General features: G+C 33.0%; 1 protein-coding gene across 1 annotated transcript; it reads left to right on the forward strand.

Moving 5' to 3' along the window:
* Positions 1-4,690: 4,690 nt before the first annotated feature.
* Positions 4,691-6,077, forward strand: LOC114300788 (zinc finger protein ZAT5). The gene has a single exon (XM_028245651.2). It carries the CDS (start codon positions 5,102-5,104, stop codon positions 5,921-5,923), a length of 822 nt encoding a protein of 273 aa, XP_028101452.1. The 5' UTR covers positions 4,691-5,101; the 3' UTR covers positions 5,924-6,077.
* Positions 6,078-11,980: the final 5,903 nt, after the last annotated feature.

The raw sequence follows: 11,980 nt of genomic DNA on the forward strand, positions 1-11,980 counted from the left end.
ATATACTGGTAATGGGTCTGATCCATTCCCATGGGTCTGCAACCCTGTATTAACCAAGCCCACTCCTCTTAAAATATTACCATTAATGAGCGGCCCATTTGATAACTCAATATGATATTTTTCACCTAAGTTAACTTCCAGTGATATACCCTCTTTATCCAGCCCATTACCACTCAAACTTCTTATGAACCCATTAATCGGCCCAGTTTCATCCTCACTCTTGCTCCCTTCGTTATGACCTTGAGCTGTACACAACTTAACAGCAAATGTTCCCACGCCTGCTTCTAACTCTTGTCTTCCCGAAGCAACAGCTAACGTCTCCTCTACTACCGAGGTGGAACAATCATTCAGAATCTTCTCCACCACCCTAGGTACATTAGTTGCCATCACCTCCTTGTAAGATCTTGCCACATCAACGTAGGTGTTCAGCTCATTTTGAACTGAATTCTCTGCCTCCACCTCCTCCTTGTTCGAATGCTTACCATGCCCAGCATCATGGCTAGACATCCCCACTGCACTACAAAGATCAACCCTCTTCTGTGATGACTTCTCTTCACAGGGTTCACCAATCATTTTTGTTACCAACACCTGCTCTTCGCACACCCTAACTGGATACATTATACCATTGCATTTGATGTGGACTACTGTGTTGATGGAATACATAACATTTGTTGCTACTTTTATCCTCCCACAGCTAAATGATGTTTGATTTGAAATATCCTCATCTAACCGAAGTATTTCTCCCCATAACCGGCCAATCTTCAAGAACGTATCACTGCTCCATAAATTCAGGGGAACCCCATAACAACAAAGCCACACACCCCTTTCCGGAGTTAGACATACTCCCCTCTCCCACTTTGTGACTGATACACACCATTGTTTTAGACATTCCTCTAAGAGGACCAGCTGAGCCTTCATGACCTCTGCCGATGAAAACGACACTACGGCCATTCTACCCCCTCCTTTTCTGACCACAACGTCCTTCGACCCAATTTGATGGACACTATCCCGAAACTCAGAGAAAGCATAGAAGCTTTTTAATTTGACGATAACGCTAGCGTACAACCAGCTATTTCCTGATTCCACCCCTACTATGACATGCGCTATGTTTCCTTGTTTATTACCTTGAACCACAGCATCAGCAAGAGTGATGACTCATCCACTCCTTACCTGCTCTGCCATCATTTCTATCCACAACACCACTCGGTTTGCCTCTAGTGGGAGCAACCTTTTGTACCCCCTCCCCCATATTCTTATTGTTTCTACCCTTCTCAAAATCTGCTAACTTCACATGAAGTTCCTTATCATCGCACCATATTCCATTGGTTTTTTGGATTGCCACATCAGCTGCCACTGGACAATCATACCGAACAAACCCAAATCTGGAACTTGTGGACTTCCTGGTCTTATTTGGGATGAAAACATCCTTAACTACACCAAACTTAGAAAAGAGATAGAACAGACCTTTTGGATTCATCGACCAAGGAATATTGTCCACAAAGACCGTAATGACGCCCACTCTATCCTTCTGAACTCCAACCCTCTGAACAGGTCTTCTTCTCCCGTACATCACAGGCTGCCATCCACCTGCTCCGCCATTTCCGTCGTAGTTCTTCATATTTACTACGTACCTACCTTCTTATTTATCTTCAACTTCTAATTAACAGCAACATGATCATATCTATTTAACTATTTCCAAATCAACGCTTCAGAACTATTTTACCACTAAACTTAACAGACAACTTTTTGTCCTTTTGTAAAAAGAAAACCATAGGATCAAAGTCGTAGCAACAATATCAATTATTGTTTAAATGGTAAATTGTATTTTGCCACTGTTATATTTGGTTATTTTTTATTTTAATTTTTAAAATTTATTTATGTTTTTATTTTAATCCTTCATGTTTTAACTTTTTCCCAATTTACTCTTAAAGTTAATTTTTATTAAAAATTAGACATAAAATGATACATTGACAATCACTTGGCAAAAAAAAAAATTATTATATATAATTCACATCTCTGACATAAACCTAAACCCAATATAATAATATATTTTTTATAGTATGTGATAGTTATTATGATATTTTCTGTCTAATTTTGAACAGAAATTAATTATAAGAGTAAACTAAGAAAAACTTAAAACATAAATGGTCAAAATGGAAGAAAAAAAAAAAAAACAAATAAACCTTAAAGAGCCAAAGTAAAAGTGATCAAATATAAAGAGATAAAATGTAATTTATCCTTGTTTAAAAACACTCACAAAAAGTGACATTGCTAGTATGTTTTTAAATTCAGTAAAAGCAACACTACTTGAAACAGAAATTCAGAGACAAACAATTGTTTTCATAATTTATTTTCGGTTTACCAAAGCTTAGTATCTATCATTTTAAATAGAGACACTTATAATTGTTTATGTTTGATAATATTTTAAAAAATTAAAAAATTTAAATAATATCTCCTCATATATTCTGATCTTATAAAATGGTGAAAATAAGTAATACATATATAAGTTCTCTTTCAAATAATTTACAATGTTTGAAGTAGTCATTCTCAATGTATAAGCCTATAGATAACATGTACTAAGCATGATTAAGATGGATTTGTACGCCAAGAAACTGAAAATTAGACTCAAATCAACTTTAAGGACACCATGCAGTTTTGATAATAATTCACAAAGGCCTCGTTTGGTAATGTTTATAAGTCAATTTATTTAGTTATTTGATTGATTAATGATGTACAATTTTAGGTTATAAGGTATTTGATTTTTTGAATTTATTTCAAATTCTTGAATATGTATAAACAAAAGAACTCCTATCTGTTTTGCTTTAATCATAACTTTTGAGGACATAAAACAACTTATTTAACTAAACACATTCAACCCCTTTTTACAAATTATGAATAGTTACAGTTATCAATTATAACTTAATTTAAATATTTAAAAATAATAATTTAAAAAGGTATATAATACAGGCTAACTTATAAGTGATGCCAAATGAGACTAATGCAACATTCTTAGCATAATTAAGCTACTCACTTAGGCTTAGCCTAGTTGGCCACCATACCTTTCTTAGGGCTTAATCCCAAGGAGGTCATGGGTTCAATTCCTCTTAGGAGGGTTGAATTAAGGGAGTGCAAGCACTTATGTGATTTGCCAAGGGTGGAGAGATTTTTTCCCATAAGTGCTAATCTAACAATTAATAACTAACATTTGCCGATCAAAAAAAAAAAAAAAAAAATTAAGCTACTTCATACATAAGGTTCAAACTTGACTGCAAAAATCTGTGGATACAAGCATGTGTATTTCAAGTCTCAATAGATTGTCAATATTTGATCACAATAGTTAATTACATTCAGAATTTAAAGATAGCCCAACAACTAATATGTTAGAAAGTCAAGTGAAATACATTTAACATGCTATCAAATTCAAAATTTATAATTAATTCATCGATCCCAGGACAACATAATAATCATCATATTAATCCAAAATTCTTGTGTTTAAATGAGAATACAATATTGGTCTGTACCTTTACCAACCTTAATGATTAGTCAGTGCCTAATATGAGATACTAATAATTCCAATTAAAAAAAATTAATCCAATAATTTGCACAATATAGCCGGCGCAAATTTTGGGTCATGAGGCATCCAAGAAGTTGATGAATAGTGTGTATGATAGAAGGTGGGTGGGTCAACTGCACATGGAGTTGCTTGATTAGTTTAGTTAGTGTCTAATTCAAAACCCAACTTCTAAACTTTCACACTTACAATCCACCTTCCTCAAAAACTTACTCTAAACCAATATTTACTTACTCTTCACCAATACTTACTCTTTTGTATGTGCAATTCTATCATGCTTCAAATTTTTACTCCGATGCAAAGAGAGTGATATGGTGTAAGGATTAAAAATAAAAATAGTTATCTCATATTTAAATTTATTCAATTAGTGGAGGCATAAGTATCCGCATGCTGAATAGAACTTATACCCAATCCACAAATGTAACTTAAATTGCACAATTGGATCAGTAGGACCCATCATGAGTTCAATTTGATGATCTAATTTGTTTATTTTATAAGTTTTTATGAGTGGATTATATATATATATATATATATTTTAGATTAATTTGATAGTTGTAAACATATTATTATATTTTTAAAATTATTATTTCTATAATTATTGGATTTTTTATTTTATTTTATTTTATTTTTTTCATGGATGATTTATACGTAGAGATTTACAAAATAAATGGATCAAATCATTAGGGCTTGTGGTAGGCCCGACACTCCAATTGGACTGTGAAGTCTTGTGGACCAGAAACAAGTTATGTTGTCTTTCGAGTATAAAAAATGTTATATAACTTCACTTTTGTATTCATGCCGACTAGCATATTGAGATTATAATATAATAATAAATATAGATAAAAAAAAGTCTCGGTGCACGAATTTCTCATTATTATAGATTTTGATACAGATTTTGTAGATGTATGCAATCTCATCTCGTATAAAGAACAGTCTCGGTGCACGAATCTCTCATTATTGTAGATTTTGATACAATTTTGTAGATGTATGCAATCTCATCCCGCATAAAGAACAATTGTTTTGGCAATTTCAATTTATGACACCTAAATCATAATTAAACAATCTTACCATTTCACAGAAGGGTGATAAAAAAATTTAAAAAAACTTTAATATTGAGAGAAAGAAGAGCAAGAAAGGCAAAGAGTGACGAGAAAAAGTAGAGGGGAGGGGGTGGTGGAAGCGCAAATTCTGTGGGTGCCAGGCTTGCACTCTAATCCTCCCCACAAGGAATCGTTGCCAAAAAGTAATGGGTTTGCTTCAAAGCCAACCGAATCTCACTCGTTTCCTCCCCTCCTCAAACTTCTTACATTGCACCTCTCTCTCTCTCTCTCTCTCTCTCTAAACACATACATCTTTGTCATAAATCATAATATATAGTATTGCCTATATATATCAATTCCAAGGTTGCAAATGCAATAGAAGATTGGCGCACACATTCACTGTTCACAGTGCACCTTTTAAAAACTACTATCAAACAACCACCTCTCTCTCTCTCTCTCTCTCTCTCTCTCTCTCTTAGAAGGTGTAGATATGGAGGTTCAAGAGGAAGCTATGTTGTCCAAAGATAACACACAAATTATAAAAGGAAAGCGAACCAAGCGGCCTAGACAAGCCTCTCCTCTAGCCTTAACCATGTCCTCCACCTCATCAAGCATAGCAGAAGGCGGCAGCAGTGGTGGTGGTGGGGGCAGTGTTAGCGATAATTCAGGTGGTGCCGCCACTTCCCACACCAATTCAGGTGAATTCACCGACACCACAGTAGAAGAGGAGCATGACATGGCCAATTGTCTAATTCTTTTGGCTCAAGGCCAAAACACTAAATCACCTGAGCCAGTGGTGGCACCAACAACAACAAGAAGCAAGGCCACCGGGCTTGATCTCTATGAGTGCAAGACGTGTAACCGGTGCTTCTCTTCGTTCCAAGCCCTAGGCGGCCACAGAGCGAGTCACAAGAAACCCAAGGCCATGGGAGAAGAAAATAAGAAGCCATTAATGGTGTTCATGAAAGAAAGTGATCAAGATCGAGCTCATGACTACGAAAGTACAGCCCTTTCGCTTCAAATCCCAAATAGGGTTATGCCCACTACTCAAAATAAATCTAGGGTTCATGAGTGCTCGGTCTGTGGTGCTGAGTTTTCGTCCGGTCAAGCTCTTGGAGGTCACATGAGGCGGCACAGGACCATGAACAGCCCTGCTGAGTCGCCAGAAGTTAAGAAACCAAGAGCCGTGCTATCCTTGGATCTTAATCTTCCGGCGCCTGAAGATGATCACCGGGAATCTAAATTTCCTTTTGGTTCTAAAGAACAAGTTATCGTCTTCTCCGCAAATTCTTTGGTAGATTGTCATAACTGAATTGGATAGCCTCCCTGGATTTGGCTCATGAGCCAAGATCATTGTGAATTATTGACATTTATTCTTTTTTTAGTATACTTTTTCATAATTGTAATTCATTCTTTGAATTCTTTACAGTTTTAAATTGATCATCTAGTTGAATTAATTCTTTAAATGGTCTGTGTTCATGGTGTCATTTCATTCATGTTAGTGTTGCGATGTTATTTTTGGGTTACATAATATTCCTTTCGAATTTGTTTCCGTGGAAACGCGTATTCAAAAATAAAAAATAAAAATTAATCAACAAATATTTTTGTGAGTACCGAAAAATAAGTTCATTTTGATAATAATAATTAAAAAACAATTTTCACTTTTAAAAAAAATACACTGTATTTTCAAGATTTAACAAGACTTAAGGCTATGTTTGGCGACTAGTAATTAAAATATCTTTTTATTTTTTTACACATCTTTTTTGTAAATAGTAAAAGAAATAAAAATAAAAATCAATTCTTAAATGAAATGTAAAGTTATGTTTGGTTGTGGAATTTGAGAATGGATTTGAAAAAAGAAAGGGAAAAAGTAGGTAAAATGTAAATAAAATATATCAATATTTCATCTAGTTTTACACATTTTTTCTATTTTTCTTTTCCTTTCCAAATCTCTTCCCAAATTCTCCAACCAAACACAACATAAGTCTCATACGAATAATACCATCACAACCATCGCCACCAACCACCGTCATAATTTTGTTCTTTAACCCTATTTGGTGTAACTTATAAGACTGGTTATAATTTTTTTTTTCTTTTAATAGCTATTGCCAAAATATTTAGTAGTATTTCTGTTTATAACTTATGAAACAAAAATAATTTAAATAAAGTAAAAAAAAAAAATTGATTATGTACTTTCCAATTCAAAAAAAAATTACAAACTTTGAGCTACAAAAAAAATATACTAAAAAAATCAATTTAAGTGATTGTGGGGGTGTAGAGAGAGAGAGAGAGGGGAGATGGGTTGGGTTCCATTGTTTCATTCACAAGAAAGCAAGCTACGAAAGAGACCCCCTCCTCCCCCCAATCTGTATCTGTATATCTGTCTGTTTCATTTAAAATGACAAACAATTTTAACGGATATGGTGCAAACAGGTAGGCACATAACTGCGCTTCTTTAATGGATTAATTCATCTCTATTTCTCTCTGATAACGTGCCTTAACATGCAATTAAACCCTATTTCTTAATTAATTTTCTCTCTCCATTCCCCACTTCTCACCGAGGTCACTCAAGTTTGGACCGGTTACTTGGTATGTATGAGACGAGTAATTATATGCATTTAGGATGGTAAACGATTTGAATTGAACTGAGTTGAATTTTGAAGTGTTCATCCTTAGCTTGTTAAAAATTAATCGAGCTAGAATTGAGCCGAGCTTGAAAAATCAAGCTCAAGCTGAGCTTGTCAAGTGTTCGAGAAACTCAAGCTTGAGTCTAATCAAAATTCAAATTAAATTCAATATTAATTTGCATATTAAGAAGAGAGAGAGAGAAAGAGAGAGAGAGAGAGAGAGAGAGAGAAATATTAGCAAAATATAAAAAATACTCATTAATAATAAATTTTATGAATTAGTTTATACAAATATCAAATAACATACATAGGGAAATAAAATAAATTAATGAAAATATATGCAATATATTATTAAAAGCAAATCTTAATTTATATTTTTTGTATTTACAAGCCCCGTCAAATTGGGTGAAGCTTGATTATTAAACAAGTCTAAAGAATGATCTCGAACTCATTCATTTAACAAATAAATTAAATTTAAATGAACTTTAAATAAATCGAGCTTGAGTTATTTTTGAGCAGGTCAATTCGTTTACCACTACTCTACATTGAATAGGTCAATTCGTTTACTACTAATGTACATGCATCCCAAGATTAGTCAAAAGAGCAAAAGAAAACAACTTTCTGTTAAACATGCATCCCAAGATTAGTCAAAAGAGCAAAAGAAAATTACTCTCTTCAATTAACAGAGTTTTGCTATTTTGTATAAGAATGTCAATTTGAGCACTCAACCAAAACCGTGTGCATAACCACAACAAAAGCATAGACAGCTTTAGTGCGAAGAATGGAAAGTTTTACTTGACGTTTTAAAAAAGTTAATAAATAACTAGGATAAATTACACTTACACCCCTAATGTTTAGATTTAATACGTATTATTTTTTGACGTTTGAAAAATTACGTAATTTTTTTCTATTTTTCTACTACAAGTTATTGCCTTTTATATGAGCAAGAAGTTTGTAAAATGAGACTATCAACCATAGGGGTGGGAATGTAATTTCTCAAACGTTATGGAGTGGGATGTATTAAATCTAAATCTCAAGAGGCGTCGGTGTAATTTATCCTAATAGCAATAATTAATTATTAATTAAATGGTTCTTTCTTGGAAAGTGACATCCAAATTAATGTGCCTAACTTTGTAAATTTAGAAGTTAGTTATGCTTAATATATGACATAAATGTTCTATATATCAAGGTCTAATTTAGGTAGTGGACATGCATAAGAAAGAACATTTATGTCATATATTAAGCATAAATATCAGGAGGTGGGATATATTAATCTCAAATCTCAAGAAGTGTCAGTGTAATTTATCTATAATTAATTATTGATTAAATGGCTCTTCCTTGGAAAGGGACATCCAAATTTGTGTGCCTAACTTTGTAAATTTAGAAATTAGTTATGCTTAATATATGACATAAATGTTCTATCAATGTCTAATTTAGGTAGTGGACATGGATAAGAGAAAGTTTAAGTGTATAGAAAACCAAACACAAAACAGACAAAGATAAATGGACATTAATTAGTGTTGTCCACTGTCTTTAATCATTTGTGTTTGTGTTCATTTTATGTCTAGTTCTCTGTACTATATGAATAATTCATTTTTATATACTGTGGAGGAGAATATTAGTGGTGTAGAAAATCTAGTTCCATAATCTATTAATTGTTAGATAAGCAACACATATAAGTGTGGTAATGCACATGGATAATCAATTCTATTGCATGTGATGATGTACACACCATTTCAAAGAATCCAGTGGTGCAACTTTTTCGTCCATGGCATAGCCAATTAGTAGCTCATGATCAAAATAATAAGTCTAGAAATACAACAATAGGACACAAAAGGATATTGATGTGACATAATTCTTTTAAAATCGGTTCATCACTATACATATATTTATTGGATTATGTATTTAATTTCTATATTTTTGGTATTTCTTAAATAGAAAATGTTGACCTCACATATTTGTCACTTCCAACTTTATTTCACAACGATGAATTTGAATTTTAGGTACTTAATTTACTATGTTTAAAAATCAACAAGGTTAATTAATTTGTCGGTTAGAGCCCTTGTATGTCACGAAGGTATCATTTGTGATACGTAGTGATGAGCAAAAAAAATTGCAACGTTTAAAGGTTTCAAACAAGGATGAGATGTATGAAAAACATGATTAGTGTCACTTTTTAGGCTTCATATTGTTTGCTTGTCAAAATAATAATAAAAAACATAATTAAAGGGGAAAAACTTGGTTGAAAGATTAGACCATCCTAGTGTGTTTTCTTTGAACTCATTGACAGACAAACAAACAAGTGTACTTTCTTCCAACTAAGGGAAATTAGTGAAAATTGCAAATTAGTGGGACAATGAAAAAGTAATGGTATGATAAATGAAATTTTTTCTAGTGCAACTCTGACACGAAATGATTTATACCAAGTGCAAGAAGGTCTTGCACCATACACATGAGAAATTTGCGCCACCATAAAAATGCAAATATTCTTTCAATTTGCAATATTCCCAACAAATTATAGAGTATTGGAGCAAATTTACATGGTGTCCCAAATAGGTTATTATTGATTTTTTTTTTTTTTTGAATGTAGAAAAAAGATGCTCTAAAATGTCCTCACTGCATATTCGTGGGCTTAGATCATAGGATAACCGGTTGCCAACTTGATTTAACCTAATCCATAGGAAAGGACTTACCACCGAGGCACCAATGAAACTCAACCACAGGTCTCAGAAGAGGCCAAGTGTCGATCGGAATACAATGTAAGATCTCTGTAGAAAACCAGCTAGATAACTCAACACATTCACAACCCCCCCCCCCCCCGCCCCCGCGCAGGAGTCAAACCTGACTCACTCCTGGAAAATGAGCTGCCTTCACCATTAGGCCACCAACCCCATTGATTTATTATTGATTGAAATAGTAAGACTAATTACTTTATGTTAACTTTTAAAAGACCAGTGAACAAGTGACACACTGAATTTGGTAGACAAACAAAAAATATGTGTGTTTAGTATTCCACAACTGTGTTCAAACTACTACAAATCTAACAATTTTATTAGGTTCTCACTTTATCACATGTGATAAAGTATAATATTAACAGTTAGAGAACATGTGAATGTACAGCACTCTCACTTAACTAAGCTTGGTACCCTGTTCGGCAGGTACACCTCATTTTTCTGATTCATAGCCAAGTAAAAGTAGCTGATTACAAATCCACCAAATTCTGTTTTTTGGGTCAAAAAATGACCAAATTCACAACCACTAAATGATCAATCATCTTAAAGAGACAGAAATGTTTTATGGTATCCTTGTCTAAGCAATTCTTGCTCATCACACACCTCATGTTGTGGGTTCCAAAATGTTGATGGACTTGGCCAAAGTTTTTTTGTTTTTTTGGCCAAAGTAGTTTAGTTGAACTTGTGTAACCATCCATAACTAGGTAGTGAGAGGCAGTGAGAAACTAAAAGTCCAAAAAGTGCAAAACATCTTTGCCTTTACAGTTTGGGACATTTGGGGTTGGTTTCACCATAAGCCAATTTAACCCAACATTAATTCTATCAATTATATAAATAAAAAACCTTAATGAAAAAATAAACAGAATGTAACGTTAGCAGCACCATGTTAATTATTTAGTGGAGTGTGGGTCCATTGAAATGAATGCAACATTATTAACATTGTATTTATTTATTTTTTGAGTTAAATTATACTGATCTTTCTTGAAATTTGAAAAAAAATATAATAAATCTCACAAGTTTGATATAATTACACTGGACTTTCTTAAAATTTTAATTCATACAACAATTGGTCCCATTTTCCTCATAAATTTGTCAATTATATGAATGAAAAAATGATGTTATCTTTTTTACATTAAAATATATATTTTATATTTTGTATCTTTGTGTTTGCATTGGTTTTGACCTTTTTAACCTTAATAACATAGGACCCCGAGCAATTATTCAAGTGGTCGTGGAGAGGATACTTAGGTGCCAAAGTGAATGATATTTCAAGTTCGAATCTATAAAGAGACGTTGGCTTGCGTTGTAATATAACTTATAACATACTGATTGATATCTTATAAGAAAAAAAAATTCTTCCTAAAAGAAAGGTCAATATAATTATGTCAAAATAGTAGAATTTGTTATATTTTTTTTTGAAACTTCCTTGTAATTTACTTTATTATTTATCTCTTAATACTAGTCTTAAAAGTGAGTGAACATGTGTGTTGTCATAAAGAGATAATGCCACTATGCTAAGGTAAGATCAAAGATGGCATGAGAACTTGTGCTTTTTAGTGTTTTGTTATCTTGTTCTTTGACCATTGCAAGGCAAAATTTAGTGGTAAGAGAGAGAGGTGGAGATTTCATCAAATGCTTTGTAGTATTTGTCGTGGGCATATATATTTGGTGAGTATTGAAGCGAAGCATGTGACAATGCATTAGACAACCACATAAGAGAGATATGATCATTGGCATTTGCACATGCTTGGTAGTTACAATGTCCTCATCCATCCGAAAATTATTCAATAATTTAAAAATATTACGACAACATGTATATAAGGTTATTGATCAAGGATGATGCATAAAAAATTTAAATGGACTCAATTTTGTCTTTCACTCAGTCTTTTACTCAATTAATCAAAGTGAATTATGTCAACTTTGTTCTCATTGGTTAGAATTTAAGTTAGAAACAATAAATGTACATGTCACAGTGTATTATTCTGAGAATTACTTAAAAACTCTCCATTG

This window comes from Camellia sinensis, chromosome 3 (assembly GCF_055761805.1).
Source record: "Camellia sinensis isolate YWXY chromosome 3, ASM5576180v1, whole genome shotgun sequence".
Classification (NCBI taxonomy): domain Eukaryota; kingdom Viridiplantae; phylum Streptophyta; class Magnoliopsida; order Ericales; family Theaceae; genus Camellia; species Camellia sinensis.

Bases quoted from the DNA above. Each gene is read 5' to 3' on its own strand.
- LOC114300788 (XM_028245651.2), top strand. From the start codon at position 5,102: ATGGAGGTTCAAGAGGAAGCTATGTTGTCCAAAGATAACACACAAATT.